Source organism: Acanthochromis polyacanthus, chromosome 15, assembly GCF_021347895.1.
Source record: "Acanthochromis polyacanthus isolate Apoly-LR-REF ecotype Palm Island chromosome 15, KAUST_Apoly_ChrSc, whole genome shotgun sequence".
Classification (NCBI taxonomy): Eukaryota; Metazoa; Chordata; class Actinopteri; family Pomacentridae; genus Acanthochromis; species Acanthochromis polyacanthus.
Window position 1 is genome coordinate 35747150 of NC_067127.1, and position 20676 is coordinate 35767825.

General features: G+C 37.5%; 1 protein-coding gene across 1 annotated transcript in view; it reads right to left on the reverse strand.

Annotated features, from left to right (window-relative positions):
- Positions 1 to 7456: 7456 nt before the first annotated feature.
- LOC110963958 (1-phosphatidylinositol 4,5-bisphosphate phosphodiesterase beta-1-like) overlaps positions 7457 to 20676 on the reverse strand; it is a 57587-nt gene continuing 44367 nt past the window's right edge. Inside the window, exons 26-33 of the mRNA XM_051959714.1 lie at positions 19939 to 19992; positions 17503 to 17680; positions 15799 to 15931; positions 15332 to 15408; positions 13679 to 13768; positions 13476 to 13533; positions 13283 to 13369; positions 7457 to 9536 (exon numbers count right to left, since the gene is read on the reverse strand). Of these exons, the coding sequence (XP_051815674.1) occupies positions 9384 to 9536; positions 13283 to 13369; positions 13476 to 13533; positions 13679 to 13768; positions 15332 to 15408; positions 15799 to 15931; positions 17503 to 17680; positions 19939 to 19992 (830 nt within the window). The 3' untranslated portion in view covers positions 7457 to 9383. The remainder of the gene's footprint in view (positions 9537 to 13282; positions 13370 to 13475; positions 13534 to 13678; positions 13769 to 15331; positions 15409 to 15798; positions 15932 to 17502; positions 17681 to 19938; positions 19993 to 20676) is intronic.

Here is a 20676-nt window from a genome sequence, read left to right on the forward strand (position 1 = left end):
ACAGTAAAACAGAAAGGCACGATATCATTCGTTTATCCAATATCATGTAGCGTTATTATTACTCGTTTTTTGTTTTTACCTCTACAGATGAGACCATTTCACATTTATTTTACCCTCTACCTTTACAAGCCTTAACATTGCAGAAAGATGTGTGGGATTATTGCCTTTCTATGATCTTATTTTTTATATTTTCTATGCAGATGCATTTCTGCACAATCACAACAATCTTTCTAGAATTATCATTTCTTTGGCAATACTGTTATTCACGCCATCTGGTAAAAGTCCCAATATTGTTTTCAGTATATCACAGAAAAATGTTCTATAGCACGTGCACAGAAAAGAAATACTGTAAGGTAACAGAAATGACCATGTCATTGAAAATATAGTTTCACATAATTAAATCACACGTATAAAATTTTCTAGCCTTAAGGGTTTGTTTTTATGCAAGATCATGCTTTTTGTTTAATGTTTTAATCCTTAGTGAAGAACATTTACTCGTGTAAAATCAATGAAATTATCTTTAAAAATGTGTGCAGTCCCTAATGAAATTATTCACCTTCCCTAGAAGTTTTCAACATTGAATCGTGATCAATTTAATTTGGCTTTTTGAAAAGAATTTACTAAAAATTTACTCTTTCATGTGAAAAGTGAAAACAGATTTTCGACAAAGTAACGTCAATTCATTAAAAAATATAAAGCAGACATTAAATGATTGCATAAATATTTACCTCTTTCAGTCAATATTTAGTAAATGCACTTTTAGCTGCAGTTTCACCATTAATCCTCTGTTTGTTTCAATCGGCCTCAACATCTGGATGCTGCAATTTTACCTCATTCTTCTTCATAAAACTGCTCAAACATCCCTACATCATGATGCTGCCACCACCATGCTTCAAGGTGGGGATCGTGTGTTTGTGATGATGTTCAGTGTTTGGTGTCAATGCATTAAATATTATATTTTGTGACTTGAAATTTTCCTGTATCATCCCCTGACTTGTGCTTTCCAATAACCTTTTCACAGAGCTGCTTGAAGTGTTCTTTTGTCCTCATGGTGTAGCTATAGGAGTACCAATTCACTAGTGGCTGACCTTCCAGATACAAGTATCTTTATGTGCACTTGGAATCAAAATAAAGTTTCTATCTTTTCGTCTATTTAAAAAATACACACAGTAAAATGTCCCGCTTTTTTCATGAATTTATTTTACAGTGTAAAAATGTCACCACCAATGATTGTCTTGTATTTATAACACAGAGTCTATTCACTAACTCACACTGGACTTCTGTGTGGTTTTGTGCTATGATTGTTGTTCTGTGATTGTTTTTATTTTTCTATATGTAGAGGGTAACAATTATAAATTAGCTGCTAGTTAACTCTGATATGATTACAGTTCATTCCTGCACCTGCAAAAATAACCACTAAAATAAAATAACATGCGATTAAGCTGACAGATGACTAACTTCTCTTCTCAGAGCTTCAGAATTGATCACAGAATATTAATGAGTTACACTGACTTTACATACAACATGTAAACTCAAACAGCAACAAACCATAGAACTTTGACAATTAATATTTTATATTAAGTTCATATCTTAATTCTTTGCTCTTTTATGTGCAAGAAGAAACAAATAGCACCATGAATTCTGCACTTGGACCTGAATTTTTTGTTTTTAGCCACAAGAGGACGGAACAATCAAGCTCTAAACACAACATCTGGGAGCTGATAGTTGGTAAATGTTGGGAAGTAGCTACATGTCTACACACCAAGCAAACAATGGGACAATATATCAATTTAGATTCTTTTTGTGATAATGTAAATTCGACACTCACTTCTGTTTATGCTCTGTGCAGGTCTCTAGCTGCTGTAAATCCAGTAAAAGTGGTGTAAAACTTGAACTGCTGACCCCTACTGTGGCATAGTTGGGGACCACTTGTACCTTTAGATGGAAGGCTCTCTGAAAACCAACACAAAGTTATTCTGAGTGGTCATATTTATCATGTAATGAAGCATTTCTGCCTTGAGAGGTCACTGTTGAGTCATGTTTTGGTTTTATGTACAGGCATTTCTGCACAACATTGTCACATTTCAGTGAAAACATAATACTTTTAGTTTTACTTTAGAACAAATTTAGACCAGAAATGCAGTCGACGTTTGGGTACTAGGTCTTCAAGAAGTTAAATTTACCCCGCCAGTAAGGTAAGTTTATCCCCTATAGCATGCACAATGTTTGAATGCCATACAAGGACTAAGACTGTTAATTCAAGATGTTCTGTGAGCTCAGTGTCTGCACAAATATAGAAAAGCTAGCAACAAAGACAACATATGCAGCAAGATGTTTGTAGAAGGTGACTTGAATTGTGCTAATAGATGAAAAAAGCTCTTGTTTAAATGTTTAGCTAATGTTCTACTTGTTCAAGTCTGCCTTGAAGCACAGCTGACAGCTTCTTCTAGCTGAGAACTCAACAGATCTGAGCTGAGGAAGTTTAATTATCATCAGGATCTGGTATAAAGATGGCACTGTTGATGTCTGATCTGCTTGTGATTAACTGTAAGAAAATAAGAAAACCATTTACCTGGGGAGATGAAATTCACTTTTGGATGATGATGTTTGTAAGTCAGCTGTTGCTGCTAAATGCATCAGAGCAGAAAGCTATAAATCTCATAGATATACAACAGGTGAGCAGTCAAGCATAGGTGGCGCCAGTGTTCCACTTTCTAGAGTCCAAGAAACTTGGAGAATTAAAGCCAAGAAGAACTGAATATGTACTGTTGGTACAAAGTGGCCCAACACCTGAAGAAGAAACTTAAGATTTGTCTTTTCTTCCAACAGAAAGCGTCTAAATACCCACCTGTAATCAGTTTATCCTATTTTCTGCGTGTTGCTGCTGTGAACAGAAATTGTGAACAGAAAGACTGAGATGTTGATTAGTGCAGTTTTAATCTAAACAAAAACACTTGAGAAAAATAAAATATAGTTTAATATGAACATGAATAAGATATTTACTATGTTTTGGAAAGTTTGAAATCTAATCTGACAGATGATAAACTTCACTTCTCAAACCAGAAGGATTGATTACAGAACACGATGTTACTGAGTTACACTGACTTTACAGACAAGATGCAAACTCAAACAACAGAATAATAGCTTGAGTTCTGTTTATCTGCACAATTTGGGCTCTAGACAAATTTTTTAAAATAAATTTGACTCTTTTGAACAAACATAGGTTCCACTAAAGTTTCAAATAAAGTCGCCCACAAGGAATTGAATATTTAACAAAACAACACATTTCAATCAAACGTTAAAGATGCATTAATGATCCGTATATTTACTTTGCTGTATTTTCTGTTGGATCTACAAGCAGAGAGGTGATCCAACACATCTACTGTGACAGACTGTCTCTCAGTTTGAAAACCCTCCTCCGCCTTCCTCCCCCATGACAGCCTCGGTGCTTCTCTGCAAAAACCCACGTTATCCTCCTCACACTCAAACCCACAGCAACAGCAAAGTTTTTTAGCAAACAGGAACTCGGTGGGTTTATCTTGACGCGGCTGACAGCAGTAATTACCTCCTCCGACACGCCTCATCGGTGCATCTTCAACCGACGAGTCAACACAAGAAACTTAATAACACCTAATTTTTAGATCAAATACTTTAATAGTCTTTCAACTGGTCTTAAAATAGCATTCAGTAAAACCAAGAAACAATTCAACTGGTTGAGAAATCCAAGACAATAAAGCATGCTCAGTATAATCGCTAAAGCAGGGGTGCGTTTGACAACGCGTTTTTGCTGGAGAACCTCGGCCACTCTGCAGATCGGAACATCTTTTAAACAGACAATTTAGTGAATAATGAGGTACTCTGCATGCCGAGCGTATATATTGCCATGAAAGCTGCACTGCAGGCTACCTTTATGAGGTCAGTTACACACTGTGGTCCCAAAGTGTTTAACATAATCAAGCACGGCTTAAATTTCAAGAAAAGGTTCCCCTGCAAAAAGGTTGTTGAACGCAGCTTAGGCCTTAGTCCAGAGAAAAAACAAGTCATGAAAAATGTTCCAGCAAACATTGTTCTGGAAGATCACTGAACAAAGAGTGACAAGAGCTCGTTTACACTTTTTACAACAAAGTAAAACACTTGAGAAATTATGTCCTTAAATATTGTGAAAATAACAGCTGATAAATTCATCAAAGTGACGACTGTGTCTGATTTTCACATCAAAACAAAAAAGTCATGCAGCGGCAGCAGACTTTTGCTTTCCCTCCACATCTAACAAGACGCTTTGCTGCCACGTCATTTGTGCAGCAGTCCAGTTTAAGTTGCTGCTAAACAATTAGCACTGGGTTCAACAACAATAAAACAGAAAAATAAATTAATAACACAACCGTTTGCATCAATCTTTTAGAGTTCTGACATCTTCTGATGGAATTATGTTCAACCAACAAGTTACACTGATTTAGAGGAATAAACTTTTCCTCTACCATGAAGGTTTCGTTCATTAACACTTACATAGGTTTGGCAGCATAAACACAAAAAATTAAGATATTCAAAGTAGTATTTCTGAATTTATTTAATAGATTTTTAAAGTGCTTTATACTCAGTTACAATAATTGTGAACACAGGTCCTTGAGTTGACCGATTAAAAAAATACACACGTGGACAAAATTGTTGGTACCCCTCAGTTAAAGAAGGAAAAACCCACAATTCTCACTGAAATCACTTGAAACTCACAAAAGTAACAATAAATAAAAATTTATTGAAAATTAAATAATCAAAATCAGCCATCACTTTTGAATTGTTGATTAACATAATTATTTAAAAAACAAACTAATGAAATAGGGCTGGACAAAAATGATGGTACCCATAACTTAATATTTTGTTGCACAACCTTTTGAGGCAATCACTGCAATTAAACGATTTCTGTATTTGTCAATGAGCGTTCTGCAGCTGTCAACAGGTATTTTGGCCCACTCCTCATGAGCAAACAGCTCCAGTTGTCTCAGGTTTGATGGGTGTCTTCTCCAAATGGCATGTTTCAGCTCCTTCCACATATGTTCAATGGGATTCAGATCTGGGCTCATAGAAGGCCACTTTAGAATAGTCCAACGCTTTTCTCTCAGCCATTCTTGGGTGTTTTTGGCTGTGTGTTTTGGATGGTTGTCCTGTTGGAAGACCCATGACCTGCGACTGAGACCAAGCTTTCTGACACGAGGCAGCACATTTCTCTCCAGAATGCCTTGATAGTCTTCAGATTTCATCGTACCTTGCACACTTTCAAGACACCCTGTGCCAGATGCAGCAAAGCAGCCCCAAAACATTACTGAGCCTCCTCCATGTTTCACCGTAGGGACAGTGTTCTTTTCTTCGTATGCTTGGTTTTTGAGTCTATGAACATAGAGTTGATGTGCCTTACCAAAAAGCTCCAGTTTGGTCTCATCTGTCCAAAGGACATTCTCCCAGAAGCTTTGTGGCTTGTCAACATGCATTTTTGCAAATTCCAGTCTGGCTTTTTTATGAGTTTTTTTCAGCAGTGGTGTCCTCCTTGGTCGTCTCCCATGAAGTCCACTTTGGCTCAAACAACGACGAATGGTGCGATCTGACACTGATGTACCTTGGCCTTGGAGTTCACCTTTAATTTCTTTGGAGGTTGCTCTGGGCTCTTTGGATACAATTCCAACGATCCGTCTCTTCAATTTGTCATCAATTTTCCTCTTGCGGCCACGTCCAGGGAGGTTGGCTACTGTCCCGTGGGTCTTGAACTTCTGAATAATATGAGCCACTGTTGTCACAGGAACTTCAAGCTGTTTAGAGATGGTCTTATAGCCTTTACCTTTAAGATGTTTGTCTATCATTTTTTTTCGGATGTCCTGGGACAATTCTCTCCTTCGCTTTCTGTTGTCCATGTTCAGTGTGGTACACACCTTTTCACCAAACAGCAGGGTGACTACTTGTCTCCTTTTAAATAGACAGACTGACTGATTATGAGTTTGGAAACACCTGTGATGTCAATTAAATGACACACCTGAGTTAATCATGTCACTCTGGTCAAATAGTTTTCAATCTTTTATAGAGGTACCATCATTTTTGTCCAGGCCTGTTTCATTAGTTTGTTTTTTTAAATAATTATGTTAATCAACAATTGAAAAGTAATGGCTGTTTTTGATTATTTAATTTTCAATCAGTTTTTATTTATTGTTACTTTTGTGAGTTTCAAGTGATTTCAGTGAGAATTGTGGGTTTTTCCTTCTTTAACTGAGGGGTACCAACAATTTTGTCCACGTGTGTAAGTTGCTCCACTGTTGAGCAGGATGTGGAGAAAAATTAAGTTCAAGCCAATTTCAATAAGTTGCCTCAAATTTATTTTTTACTCAACAAAGAGTTAAGCTTAAATTACACACACTTAATTAATGTTAATGCAATTACCAAAATTATTAAAGTAAATTATTAGTGAAAGATGCCAACCAAACCCGTCAAAAATAACGCTTGTAACATCAAAGATTTATCCAAATCAATACATTTCATCTTGTATCCTTTGCAACCCTTTAATGAATTGATCAGAATTACTCTGTAGAGCGTACCTGCACAGAAAACATAGACATCAAAAATGGATTGATCTGCAAGACTTTTGTTCTTTTACCCAAAATCCTTCTGTGCAAATCTTTCTTCTTTCCCCTAAACACCACGGAAACTCATAAATGTCTTCAGCTCACAGTCTTTTGTTTTTTGTAGGAACATTCCAGAAAATCACCATTCAGATTCCATTGTCTCCCAACATCTCATTAATAAATACATAAATAACAACAATACAATAAATCAATCTACCCGAATGATCTCAGTACAAAGTAAAACAAAGTACCAGCGGTTCTTCACACCCCACAGATTTCTTCATCCAAACCACTCTACAACAAGTGCACCAACTTTCTCATTAATGTTTGCAATAAAGGTTTAATCCCCATTAAAATCTTACCTGTAATTTGGATGACTGAATGACTGAAATATTATGTGACAGTAGATGCAATGAGGTAACATAAAATAATGATTCTATAATAAAACACAAACATCGTTGGACATGTATTTAGGTTCGTGTTTTGAGGACATTCTCACCGGTTCTCACTACTTCTGTTTAGAGCAGGGGTGTCCAACATGCGGCCCGCGGACCAAAGCTGGCCCACCAGAGGGTTCAACCCGGCCCATGGGACGACTTTGGAAAGTGTAAAAACGACAGAGAAGACATTAACTGCAAATTATGAATTAGTAAAACTATAAATTTAAAATCATTTCTAGACCATGACAAGTTGTTTTGATCATAAAGTAAAATACTAGATTGTTCTTATGTTTTTTTTGTGCCTCATTTTTGTAATATTTTGTCTTGTTTTTGTTGGGGTTTTTTGTCTTGTTTTTGTCTGACTTTTGTCATTTGTCTCATGTTTTTGTCAGTTTGTGTCTCATTTTTGTAACATTTAGTCTTTTTTTTTTTTTTTTGTCTGACTTCTGTCATTTTGACCATAAAGTAAAATACTACATTGTTCAGTTCCAGATGACTGAATATTTTGTTCCTTTGTAGACACTCTGTGATCTGGAAGTTGTAATTTGTAAACAATAAACTTAAGCATAATATTGTTGAAATTGAACTTAAGAAATTTCAGGTTGTTCAAGAAGATTTTTAAGAAAATAGTTCATTAAATGTGAACATAATCACTTTGGCACCCCGGTTCAGAGGTTTAGACTCAGGCTGGGGTTGAAGGGTTTTTCTTTCTGACAGCTATGGTGAGAGTGCTGTCGCGTTTCTAAATGCTAAAGAAAGAGGCTTCATCAACAAGTTTAGAGACTGTTTGTGGTGTGGACAAAACATGTCATGTGTTATTAACATGTGGACCTGTGTCACACGTTTTTATAACCACTGCTGAGGTTTCTCAATAGAGATCAAAATTTTACGGTGAGGAAACGCAACATTCTGTGTCCATGGTGAAGTGTGGAGGGTCTGCAGCTACCATCCACAGACGAAACATCAGTTTTCACAGTGGAAGAACCAAAAATCAGCAGATTTGCCTCTTCGAATGAAATAAATGTTAAAAGGTCACAATTCAGACACAGTTTAAGAGATTCAGTGCTCGTTGCTGAATATCAGGACTTCCAGGGAGCGTTAAAAATGTTGCAAGAGCACTGGGAGCAGAGAATCACTGCACAACAAGACTACTTGGCAGCCAAATTTACATCAGGAACAGTTTCAGATTTGAAGAGGTAAAATCTCTCAAGTTTTTGACACTTGCATATTTTTACAACTGTAAGTGTTTCATTTTTAATTCAAGCTAATAAAACCGGTCCTCAGACATTCATACAAGAAGTTATTGAAGTGAACATCACCTTGCCAACATGCTCATGTGGTCTTTTTAAAAAAATGTATAAGTAAAATAATCAACATCAGGGCCGAGCATTTCCACTTAGAAACTGCAGTGAACTGATAACATGTCTTCAGACTTTTGGAGTTTCACACATAATGAACCTACCGAACCAGTTCTGTCAGCTTGCAGGTTGCAGCTTTCTGTATTGTTGTTTATGTTCAGAATCAGTTTCTGGTTTGAAGTACTGAGCTGGTGTGCTCGGGTTGCAGGGAGTGTGGAGAAATGAGTGTAGAGATGGCATAAAATAAAGACTTTAAGGCTGCAGGAGATTAATTCTAAATATGCAGCTTTGATGCAGAGCGTTAGAAAGAGATGTCGACTTCATATCTTATGCAACAATAACATTTGTAGCTGCGGTTTGTTTTGCCAGTTTGACACAAACAAGATGTGGTGGATTATCATCATCATTACCACCACTGAGGGGCCTTTGAACAAAGTTATTAACCTCCAGCTGGAACAAACAGAGCTAGCTGTGGGTGTTTAGTGCAGCTTTAAAATGTGTGTGAATGTGAGTGAAAAAGAAGAATGATAATAATAGAAAACAGCAGTGATTACTGGTAGATTATAAGTGTATTAGCACTGATTGTGACCAACGCAAAAGCTGTATAACGTCTCTGCATGTGTATATAAGATAGAGACAGGCCTCGAGTTTATGTATGAGCAGATAGATAGATAGATAGATAGATAGATAGATAGATAGATAGATAGATAGATAGATAGAGTTTTCATGCAGTACAAACTGTTGGGTTTCAGTTGTCTGTCAAAGTAACAAATGACAGAAAATAAGACTAAATGATTAAATGCTGAAATACAGCAAAGTTCATGCCAAGATAATGGAGTCGAAAAATAAATTCTTAAAGCGCTCTTCCATTAAAAAGGAAAGTAACAGTCTTTATTATCTGGATCGTTTACTCCCTCATCAGCCTGCTACCTTCTGTTTAGTTCCGTCCTCGGTTTACTGATTCGTTCATTCCTTCGTTCCCTTCAGTCCTCCTCAGAAAGAGCTTCGTGAGGCGTCGACGGTCTGGATTTGCTGTGACCTCTGACCTCCATCTTCCTGTCCTGCAGGAACTCTTCGATCTCTCCGGGCAAACAGTGGAACTTCTCCTGGAACTCTGCTTCCACGGCGCTCTGCAGCTGCAGAACCACAAGAGCAAAAAAACGCCGATTATAGATCACTTTACGACTTTGTTTTTCTTTTTCATTTAGCACTGTGGCGATAACCCATGTATCACAGCAAAACAAACAACATCATCGCCTCTGGCAGCTGTAATAACTGTCAGATGTAGTATTTAGCTATACTAAAACAAGTACAAAATTCTATAACAAGGAAATTAATAACTATAACAATGAAACAAAGTAGGCCGTAAAAAGGCTCCAGATGTCCATATCATACATTCTAGGAATACTGTAAGAGGCTGGTGATAAATGTAATCCTAGCAGCACTGATACAGAAGTGTAGCACCAAGATAAATTTGTCTTTTCAAGGTGAAATCAGCTCATCAGGTCAGACACCCAGCGAATATGAGTAGGTGGATGGTGAGATTTCTAAGTTAGAAAGATCAGGCGTCTTACTTTTGCAGTAGCAAAAAGCAAGGACGCTCTCTTGAAGACCTGGGAGTCTAGTATTTTTTCAACTCAAATGGTACTCATAGAAGAGAAGTTATTAAGATCTTTCGTCTATTGAAAAAAAAAAAGACCTCAATGAGCAAAAAGAATTTCTTTACATTATTGGCAAGTGTCTTATATCCAGATTCCAAATAGAATCCTCCATCTATGATTACTGATGTTTTGGCTGTCCAATAGATGATTAAGTATCTGATACTGTTTGTGTTGGAGATTGGAAGACTAGGGACTTTCTATTAGAAATCTAGAAGCCGTAATACTTATTCCATTACTTGGAAAATGTCATAAAGCACAACAAATAAGTACACAAGACTCTGTGTCTTTAGTTGATGAAAACGGCACACAGACCTTACAGTGTTCAGACTTGAGGTCAGTCGGTTGCTTCCAGCTGTTTAGGAATACTTCCTCTGAGTTAATTTAACACCTGCAGCATCAGACGGCTTCAAGATCCATACATTTGTAAATTATACCCAACATGGAGCCAGGATGGAACAGGAGCTGACAGTGAATGACACTGTTTGCTTTTCCTAACCTCAGACAGCTGTGACACTTTATCAGCTGCAGGTAAGTCATTAGCTGCTGGATATTGCTTTACTGTAGAAAGTTGATTGGTTTACGGAAGTCTAAAGCCTTTTCTGTCATATTATCTTTCTCTATTGCACAGATTTCTTCATTCCACAGCAGCATATTTGGAGCAGTGCAACCTGTCCTCCAATTCATACGACCGCATCGGTCGTTTGCACCGTGCACCGGAATACGACCTATGCGGTCGTATGAACGTTTGCGCCCCTACGGGGAAAACGAATGCATTACGGGATTTAATTCGCGAAACGACTTTTCCGTCGCAAAACGGCTTTTTTCTCACTTTCCCAACACGTTTTTAAGGTTATGGTTAAGGTTAGGGTTAGGGATAGGGACAGGGATAGTGTTAGATAAAAGTTTGTTCATGATGACGTTTCACCTGCGACTCCAGAGTGTCGATATTTACTCAACCGCCAGAGGTCGCATAGTCAAAACGTAACACTGGGTCGTAATACGGGCGTGTACAGACGACCTATGTGGTCGTTTTTGGTTTGAGGACAGGCTCAGCAGTGACATTACTGGGTGTGTTACAGACCTCTAGTTAATAAAATAATCACTTAGAAAATGGTTACAGGTAGTCGAGTCACAGTGAAAACTGACTGCATTGAACCATAAATTATCATCCAACATGGATAAAATTATAAATACTGTAATCCTAAATGAACTCTGGATGCGTCTTTAATTTATCATATGGGTATTTCTAACAGTGCACCAAGTTTATGACTCTTATACAAACAAATAGACAAAAATATAAACTGTTTCATATTAATTTGTTCACATCAGATAATTAAGAAACCAAATATATTATCCTGTGAATTCTTAACTCTAATGCTGACATAGCTGTTCAAAAGCCTCGATGTAACAACAGTGTAAGAATAACAAAATGAACTAAAATCCAGCTACGTCTTCTGGTTTTCCCAACATTCCCAGTGTCCCCATCCTGCCACCTCCAGGAAACATCTCTGCAGATGCCTCGTCATTTTCAGATCTTTGCTGATGTTTTGTGGCGCTAACAAGTTGAGAAACCCAGATTCGGTGAGCTAGCGAGTGACTCATCCATCCAGTTAAAAACAACACACACTCGCTTTGTTGGGCTCCTACTGGTGGGACAGATGGGACGCACATTTAGAGAAGCAACCAGCTGTTGTCGGCCATTACTGCCAACAGTTTAGCAGCTCTAAGATGGCTGCCAGAGGGCACGTTGCATCATTCAAACGCCGAACGCTGACGTCAGCGCCGAGCTGTGTGGGTGTTGAACCAGAGACGGCAGCAGCAGCTTGGAGCTCAGCGCTCCACAAAGTTCTCGCTGTGCAGCGCGACCGAGCATGAAAGTAGGCAAAGCGGAGCGTTTCAGCAAAGAAAGACCAAAAGTAAGGCAACAAACTGAAAGACAGTGTTTACATTTGTACAGGTAGGCTCCAAATGATTCACAGTTATGTGAAAGCTGAGATTCAGAGTGAATCTTTGTTTGGGAAAACGTGTCTTCAGGCTGAAACAAGCAACAGGAGACAGTGGGATGTTGTGTCAGAGATGTTAATAATGAATTTTAACCAGTTTTTATACATTTTTACTTTAAGTGTGCAAAATTATTCCTGCTCTTTCTTAGTGATCAATCTAACAGTTCTAATTATAGCTAACAGTCCTTCTGCAAGCCTCAACTGGAATTTTGTTCCTCTTTGTGTTGATCTCCAGATCTTAAAGACTTCTTCGTATCACTCTGTAGGTTTTTAACTTACACCATTTATCAGTCCAAAACAGGAAAACAGGAAAACAATCTGCAAAATTTGAACTTTCCAACTATGTTGAACTGTGTGGGGCCTTTCACATCAGGAATCTTCACCAAATCTAACCCAAAAACTGTGAAATTTTACCAAAATCACTCTACGTTCTGATCTCTTTGGTTTCACCCATGACTTAGAACCAACCAACAGCTGACTAGAAAACTTCTGCATCAGACGTTCTCACTTTATAACGTATTAGAACATGGTAGAACATGGTAGACATTTCTTGGTAGACATTAGCTGGAGCATTTGGAACTACACAGAAGCAGCATTTTCCCAAAAACAGGCACTAATTTCAAAGGATATGAATAATTTTTATCATTTTTAGCAAAACTATTTTTAAAAAAACAATAAATTTATCATTAACATGTTCAACACAATGTCTTTACTTGTTTATGTCTCTTTTTTTTCTTTTTTTTTTTAGCTACAAGAAACCTATTGGTGATGTAAGAGTCCCCACATATCAAAATTTTGGGGCTTAGCTGTAAATGATGTAGACTTGAGGCAACCTTTTGACATTCTTTTTTAGTAAAACAGAAAAAACAATAAATTTATCATTAACATGTTTAACACAATGTCTTACCAACTCTTGTCACTTGTTTGTCCTTTTTAGCCACAAAGAACCTACTGATGACATAAAATTCACCATAAATTAAAATTTGGTGGTGCTTATCTGTAAATGATGTAGATTTCACACCAACATTTTGACATTATTTTAGTAAAATGGGAGGAAAAAAACAAGAAATACATCATCAACATGTTTAACACACTATGTCTGACCAACTTGAGTGACTTGTTTATGTCACTTTTGGCCAAAAAAACCCCTATTTATCAGGTAAAAATCCACCATAACACCAATAGTTGGCGGGGCTTAGGCATTAATTTGGGCTTCACCTTTGGTTTCTGGTCCTGTATCTCCTGCAGCAGCTCGTTGTGTTGCTCCACCAGCTGCTCGTGGCGTTTCGTCTGAGTTTCCTCGAGCTGAAGATAAAAACAATCAGAGACTTTTATGAAGCGTTTTATGGTGACGGCGGTGCTGCAGCCACAACATGTTCATATTTTAGATTCCAGTTTAGAGAAAACTCACCCGCTTTATGTTCTGGACGACTTCATTGACGTAGGACTTATTGATCTCGATCTTCTCCCTGGAAACAAACAGACAGAAGGGCTGAGCTCGGCTGGGTTTAGAGTAAAGATTTTTCTCTCTGACGGAGGAACTGGATGGATCGGGGGATGGATGGATGCTGATGTGGGTAAATGCTGCCGTGTTTGTGAGTTTATGGATCGTACTCCTCTGCCAGATGTTTCTCTTTGGTCTTGGCCTGGTTGATCTTCTCTGTTCTCCTTCGATCCATCTGCCTCTTCAGCTCCTTCTTCTCCCTGAAGCAGCATCAGGAGGAAAGATCAGAGCGAACGTTGGACGAGTAAAAATACCTGCTGCTGTGTTTTCTGAGCTGTTTCTGGTGAAAGTCTTACAGAGAGACCTCCACGAATAAAACAATGGAAAGTATTACACATTTTAAAAAGTGAACCAGGTCAAGGACAAAATCTGTGTACAAATACAAGCTTCAGTGATATTTAGTGTTTTTTAAACTTCATATAATTAAAAAATCCATATAATTACAGCAGTTATCAGCCAAAAACTTTAAAAAGAGAAAAAAATTGGCAATTTATCAGTGCGACAGGGGGAAACTTCAAACCAAAATAATGTTTTTCATCAAATTCACAGAATTCTGTATGTCTTATTTAAAAATCTGCCAAAAATAAAACATTAATTTGAACCTAAAAATTAAAAAGTCTGCACTTGAAGGTACTGGTGGCTCAGCCCTGACAAACAGTCACATGGCGAGAATTCATGGACTTTTCAGCTGAACAGAAACAGAAAGTAAATAAAAATTTAAATAATTAAATATCTATAGTATGTGGGTTTTCTTCCTAGCGTCAGTAACACCTGGAAAACGTTGGACACGTTTGGACATTCAGGTTTTTCATTTAGAAAAAAAATTATGAACGGAATCCAACTTTAGTTTTCTTCTTTTTCTTCATGTTTTCTGTCCTTCTGAGTCCTACTGACATTTCTGAGTTCTCTCTCTTTCTTCATGTTGTTTTGTTTCCACAGAGACGGTAGATTGCAGTGAAAAAAACTGAACCACACTGAAGAAAAATGAGACAGGAACATAAAAACGCCTAAAAACTGCTCCGGTAAAGAGAGCGTATGATGCTGGTTTGTTATTGCTTTTGTGTATATTAACCCTCCTGTCGTCCTGCGGGTCAAATTGATCCGTTTTAAGGTTTAATAATTTGGGAAAAAATATATTTTCACAGTGAAACTTTTGATGTCCACATTCTCAACATTTTTGAACATTTTTTGGTGAAAAAAGAAATTAAAAAACAAACATTTCTTTAAGAATATTCACACAAAAAATCAACTAAATGCAGCGAAATTTTAAAGGAATTATTGGAATTTTCTTCCGGAAAGTTTTGGAGATTTTCAGAAATTTGGGGATTTTTTTTGCTGATTTTTCTGATTATTTTTAGACAAGAAAACATTATTTTTTGGTGGCCTTAATGAAGACAACGGGAGGGTTAAACATCTGTGCACATAGTTCAGACATTAGTAAGGCTTCCATGACATATTTCTGTGCACATTTTGAAGCATTGTTTTAGAAAAAGTTAACTGAAATTGCAAAATTAATTAGCTTCTGCAGCAATGTACATCAGGAGAAAAATATTGTATTTTTTCAATAATTAGGGATCTAAAGGTATTCTAATAGACCCCAAAAAATGAAATTATAAACCCGTAAATGTGCAGAATCCCTGATTTGCTCTGTGTAAATCTGAAGCTTCATTGAAACATTCTTCAAGCTGCCGTCGTTTTAAAAACAGATTTAACGCCGTGATTCTTCAGTCCTGAGAGATTTCAGTCCCAGATTTCCATCTTACTTGTCACAGATGTCTTTGAGTTTCTTCATCTGGGTGTTGTGACCCTCCTCGGCCAGACTGGTGAGACGTTCTGTCAGCTGGAGGAAAAAACAAGATTCCACATTTATGTTAAAAAAATAACACTGAGTTCCCTTCAAACAGGAGCTTATGCAACTAAAACTAACTACTGGTGCTGTGAACTCGGCTTCAAACATCCAAACTCAGAGCTCACGTGTGAATTCTTGTTTTTGTTTTTGTTATTTTGTTGATCAGGGTTTTACCTGCTTTAATTTGGAATTCTCAAGATTCTTTTTTTGTGATTATGTGAGGCTAAAAACTCTTCAAGTGGCACCAAAAAATCCACTAAGCAGGAAATGCCCTTAAACTTCAATAGCATTTTGTCTTATTTTGGGAGAGTTATTCCGTCAAAGAAACTCGATGCAACAGAACAGGGACTGTAAATAAGGTAATTTGGCGTTGGCCTTCACCGTCTTGATGTGCTCCCTCTGCAGGTATTTCTGACTGTAGTACTGTTCCTGCCTCAGAGCCAGAAGCTGCTGCTGCTGCTCGTCTCTCAGCTGCTGCAGACGTTCGTCTTTCTCGTTGTCTGAACCAGACGCCCTGAAACACAGATTTCAAATGTTCACTTTAAAGATCTTCCCCTTTCTTTAACACATAGGGGAAAAAACCCCACAGATGGTCATGTGGTCAATTGTTTTTTGTACGTAGAGGAGAGTGAGGTGAAACTTGGAGGCGTGACACTAAAGATAAAATTGTACATATACTTTAAGATGTGGGGCATCACTGGGAATAACTGGTTGGTATCTAAAATAATCTGTTGTCAAAATATGGTTTTCCGAAAAAAAAAGTGTTTTCTTGTCTCAACTGGGGTGAACGGAACCTTTGGAGAAAATATGTCGGGGTAAACTGTGCCATCAGTTGTGTTGAAGTAAAACTGAAAATTTTATACGTGATATAACGCTATGTCAACGACAACAACCACAGCAAATAAAAATAACTGTGCAAAAAAAAAAAGTCAGTTTAAAAATGCATCTTAAAGTGACAGAATTACAGCACAAATATTGATCAAACCGCCAAAACGAACCCAGATTCACCCACCCAGGAATTAGCCTGATCCTAAAACGCTGTGAACATTTACAACCAAATCCTCATTGCAGATAGGGTTAACCCTAACCCAAAATCACTGTTTGCATTATTCTCTTCAGCTCTTTGGCTTTTGTGAGTTTGCAGACAAAACTCCTAATAAATCTGAGCTGTGTCCAAATCTGTAGACAAACCACAGAAATACCAGGGAAGAAAAAAAAAGAAAGAAGATACAAATATCTGATAATTAAAGTAAGATTCTGATGTTCTGATGAGTGACTCTTTATATATTAATCACCGTTATTAGGTCACATCCATGAAACTATGGTCATTTTCATACAAACTAGATTCTGTATTTTATTAGAAAAGGCCGTTTCATGAAACATTTTATAGCTAATGTCTAGTACTTTCATTGGTAGCTGAGTTATAACTGCTCCCTGCTTAAGACAACTTCAGTTTTCCTGAAGGTTGTGCACCAAAATATCTATCTATCTATCTGTCTGTCTGTCTGTCTGTCTGTCTGCCTGCCTATCTGTCTGTCTATCTATCTATCTATCTTTTTTCTCAGACAACAAATGGTGAAGTTGTGAACATTCAGGCTCCAGCTTTAACTGACCTGCAGCATCCAGCAGAAGGTTTTTTTTTGTCTTTTTCTTGTGTTTGTGGTATAAATCTGTATTCTAAGGTGGGATTTTGTAGTCAAAGGACTGTAACTGGTCATCATTGGATCATTGTCCTTTAAAGTCACACCTGACCAGGTTGAGAATTTAACACCAGGTGAACCTTTGGTGCACAGTTGGATAAACTGAACCATTTTCTCATCAGAACATGCAAAATTAAATCTTAAAACTACTCCGCTAATCAGAAAAAAAGACTATTTTCCCTGCAGCTTTTAGTATTTTTGTCCAACTCAAATAACAGATTTATCTAAGGAAACACTGAACAGTACCAGTTGGGGACAATCTGACTAAAAATATCCTCGGTGGTTTTAAATTTTTCCTGTCAACTCAACTTCAGAGTGAAACGTGGAGAACAAACGGTGGCCGTCACAGAGACACCACAGTGTGTTTGTTTATTTGTTTGTGCACCTGCTCTTGCTGCACTGCCGGGCCGTCTTCTTGTACTTGTTGTTGAACTCTCGCAGCAGTTCGGAGGTTTTCTTCTGGTGCCTTCTCACCAACTCCTTCAGCTCCTTGAACTGCCGTCGCTGCTCCTTCTGGTAAACTTTGGTTTGCTGCAGAGCCTCCATGGAGTAAACCGGGACGTCTGTCAGAACCACAGACCACAGAAAACTCTGTCGTTACTGGACAGGAAGAGCTTCCTGTTTCTGCTGAAGCTGAGACCACTGAGGTGAAGTTTAATGTCATTTATTAGACTTTATTTACTGTCCTCAGAGCACAGCCGTGAAACTGCAGCTTCTGTTTGGACCTAAACTGTGAAACATCAGCATCTTTTTTCATTTAGCTGTAGTAAATAAATGCCTACTTTCTACTTTCAAACCATTTTAGAGATTGAAAACACAAATTATTAACAACATATCTACAATTAAAGACTGTTTAGGGTCAATTTTAGTTGGTATTGTAATTTAACAGATTATAAATGTCATATTTTGTGAAGCTTCAATTGACAAACACTAATGAACAGATGATTCTAACACTCTTACAGAATAATTCACTTAAACTACCAGACTGTCCTGTAAAAGCCAACAATAAAATCAGATTTTTACAGAAATAAAAGTGAAGTTTCACTCATAGATGTTAATGACTTTGTTGTGTTTGAATTCTGTTTTCCAACCTGCCAACCATGCCACTTTTGATTTAAATCACGAGTTGAATGAAATGAGAATTCACAAAACTCATCAGGTTTAGCTACGATGGAGGCAAACGTACCAACAAAACTCCAAAAGACTCTTTTGTTGTTTGAGAAACAGAAAAGGTGGAAATTTGCTTTCCGTCTTTGTGAAATTAAATGCTGATTGCTTCTTTTTTAAAACCAGAATCAAAAACAATCCAAAGATAAATACTGAATCCAGACACAAAGATAATTTATCTCACTGCAACCAGGACCAGCTTCACAGATCGTTTTTTTTTACTGACTCTCGTTAAAATTGAATTAGAAATTTAAAGAATTTCTCAACATTAAATGAAGAAGAAACTCTACTTCCTGTCTGTGTGAAGGAGAAATAACTCTTTCCCCTCACTAAGGAATCTCCTTGCAGCTGTTAACCGACGTTATCCCAAATTATCTTCTGACAGGCTGTAGGAGGAAGATGAAGGACTCTCTGCTCTGGTCAAGGTTAGATATTGTCTATTCTGATGTGACTAAGCAGACTAGCTGTCTACGTAATGGTCTGTAATCTAAATCTGACCTTCTCTCAACTACAATCTAAACCCAAAGACCAGAGAGAATCCTCAGAACTGATGCTGGTGTTACTTACATGAACTGCTGCTCTGTTGGTGTCACTTCTCTTGATATCAGTCAACTTTACTCACAACATAAGTCACCTATTTCTCCAGTGTGTCTCCTTTTGTTGGCCTCCTCATCCTCGCTGAACTTCCACAACAGTCTGTAGTGGCTTTCTATGAGCTTTAACTTAATTTTTTATACTATTTTAAACAAATCTTCTCAAGTTCAGTGAAGAAAAATTTCACGACTCATAAGACCACTACAAGAAGGCGTGCAAGCCAGAGCTTTTCACAATAAAAGGATTCAACCAGAGAAGCTTTTATACAAATAATTCCACCTTAAAAACCTGGAATCTGAGTGAAACAGTCGATCTGTTGGACGTGTTAAAGAACAGAGAACATAATTTATCATCAGATCCTGTTTTAATGAACTTACTGCTGCTCTGCATAAATCTGCTCGCCGCTAATCGTTTCTGCTGCGGGTTTTGATTCAAGTGAAAGGAAAGAATCTGACGGGAGGAAGCTGTGGGCAGCTGACAGGACTTCAGTGGGTGTTTTAATGTCGACATTATTGTTTCAGATCCGTGTGAGTCACATTAAAAGCTGTGTTTTGACAGACATGTCGATATTTTATGTAATAGATAACTGTGGGTGGCTTCATCTTCCCCCGGTGGGTCATCTGGGTGCTAATATGTGATGTTCAAAGACCCCAAACACCTGATAAACCCAACTAACATCACTGACGGTGCGTTCAGGTGCATTAGCATAATGTACTGGATGCTAAACGACATATATTGATGACTAAAGAGGCTTTGTAACCCACTGCAGTTTTATTCTGCACCAATCTCTGTGCAGAAATGTGAAAAGCAGCTCTGCACTCCTTAAAAAAAATGACTTTACCACCTGTAAAACATCCATCCATGAGCTGTCAGTGTCTTGTAATGAACAACAACAGCTTGTCTCTGCAAGTTTTCATCTAAAACTAAATATTTAGCTTACGGAATGAGTGGATATAAGCAAAATGAACCAAAACGAACCCAAATCTTGTCCCCTAAGTGGCTGCAGTTGGATAAATTATCATCACACATAAAAAAAAGAAACAATCATGTAAAAACTGACCAATCAAAACACTTAACACCAGATCTTCTGTCTTTGCTGCTGGTTTGGCCGATTCTAAAATACAGAAAAGAGAAAATCAGCTTCAGTAACAATGGAACAAATAGTATTTCCACAGTTAAAATAAAATATGTCCTTGTCATTGTGCCAGATTTTATTGACATATATTGACACAAGTGTTGAACAGCATGTTTGAACAGGGATCTCCAGATCTGATCAAGGCATTTTCACACAGATGTAAGTAATTTACACAATCAATAACCCATATTCAATCAATATTTGATGAACTGCTGATGCTAATTAAGTCTAGAGGACATTCATACTATTCTGATGCTGCAGCTTTAGTGACACATGCATGATTTGGGCTACCATTGTGGTTCTGTTAGACATGTTACGAGACTATACAAATGCTGGTAAATCTTAGTTTATCTTAAACGTCGGAGGTCATTAACCTCCACAGAAGTCTTTGTCATGGTGCCCGTTACTAGCTAAACTCCCACAATGCTCTCTGCTTGATAACATGAACAGTCTGCAGTCTAGAATGACACACAAAATGACAAAAATAAGAACAACAAAGAAAACGACAAAACCACGACACAGAATCACAAAAACAAGACCAAAAATGAAAAAAAAATTGATGCAAAATGAAACAAATGATCAGTCACACACAACCTGACAAAAATGAGATGCAAATGACAGAAACAAAATGAGAAAACTAAACACAGAATTATTGAAACAAGA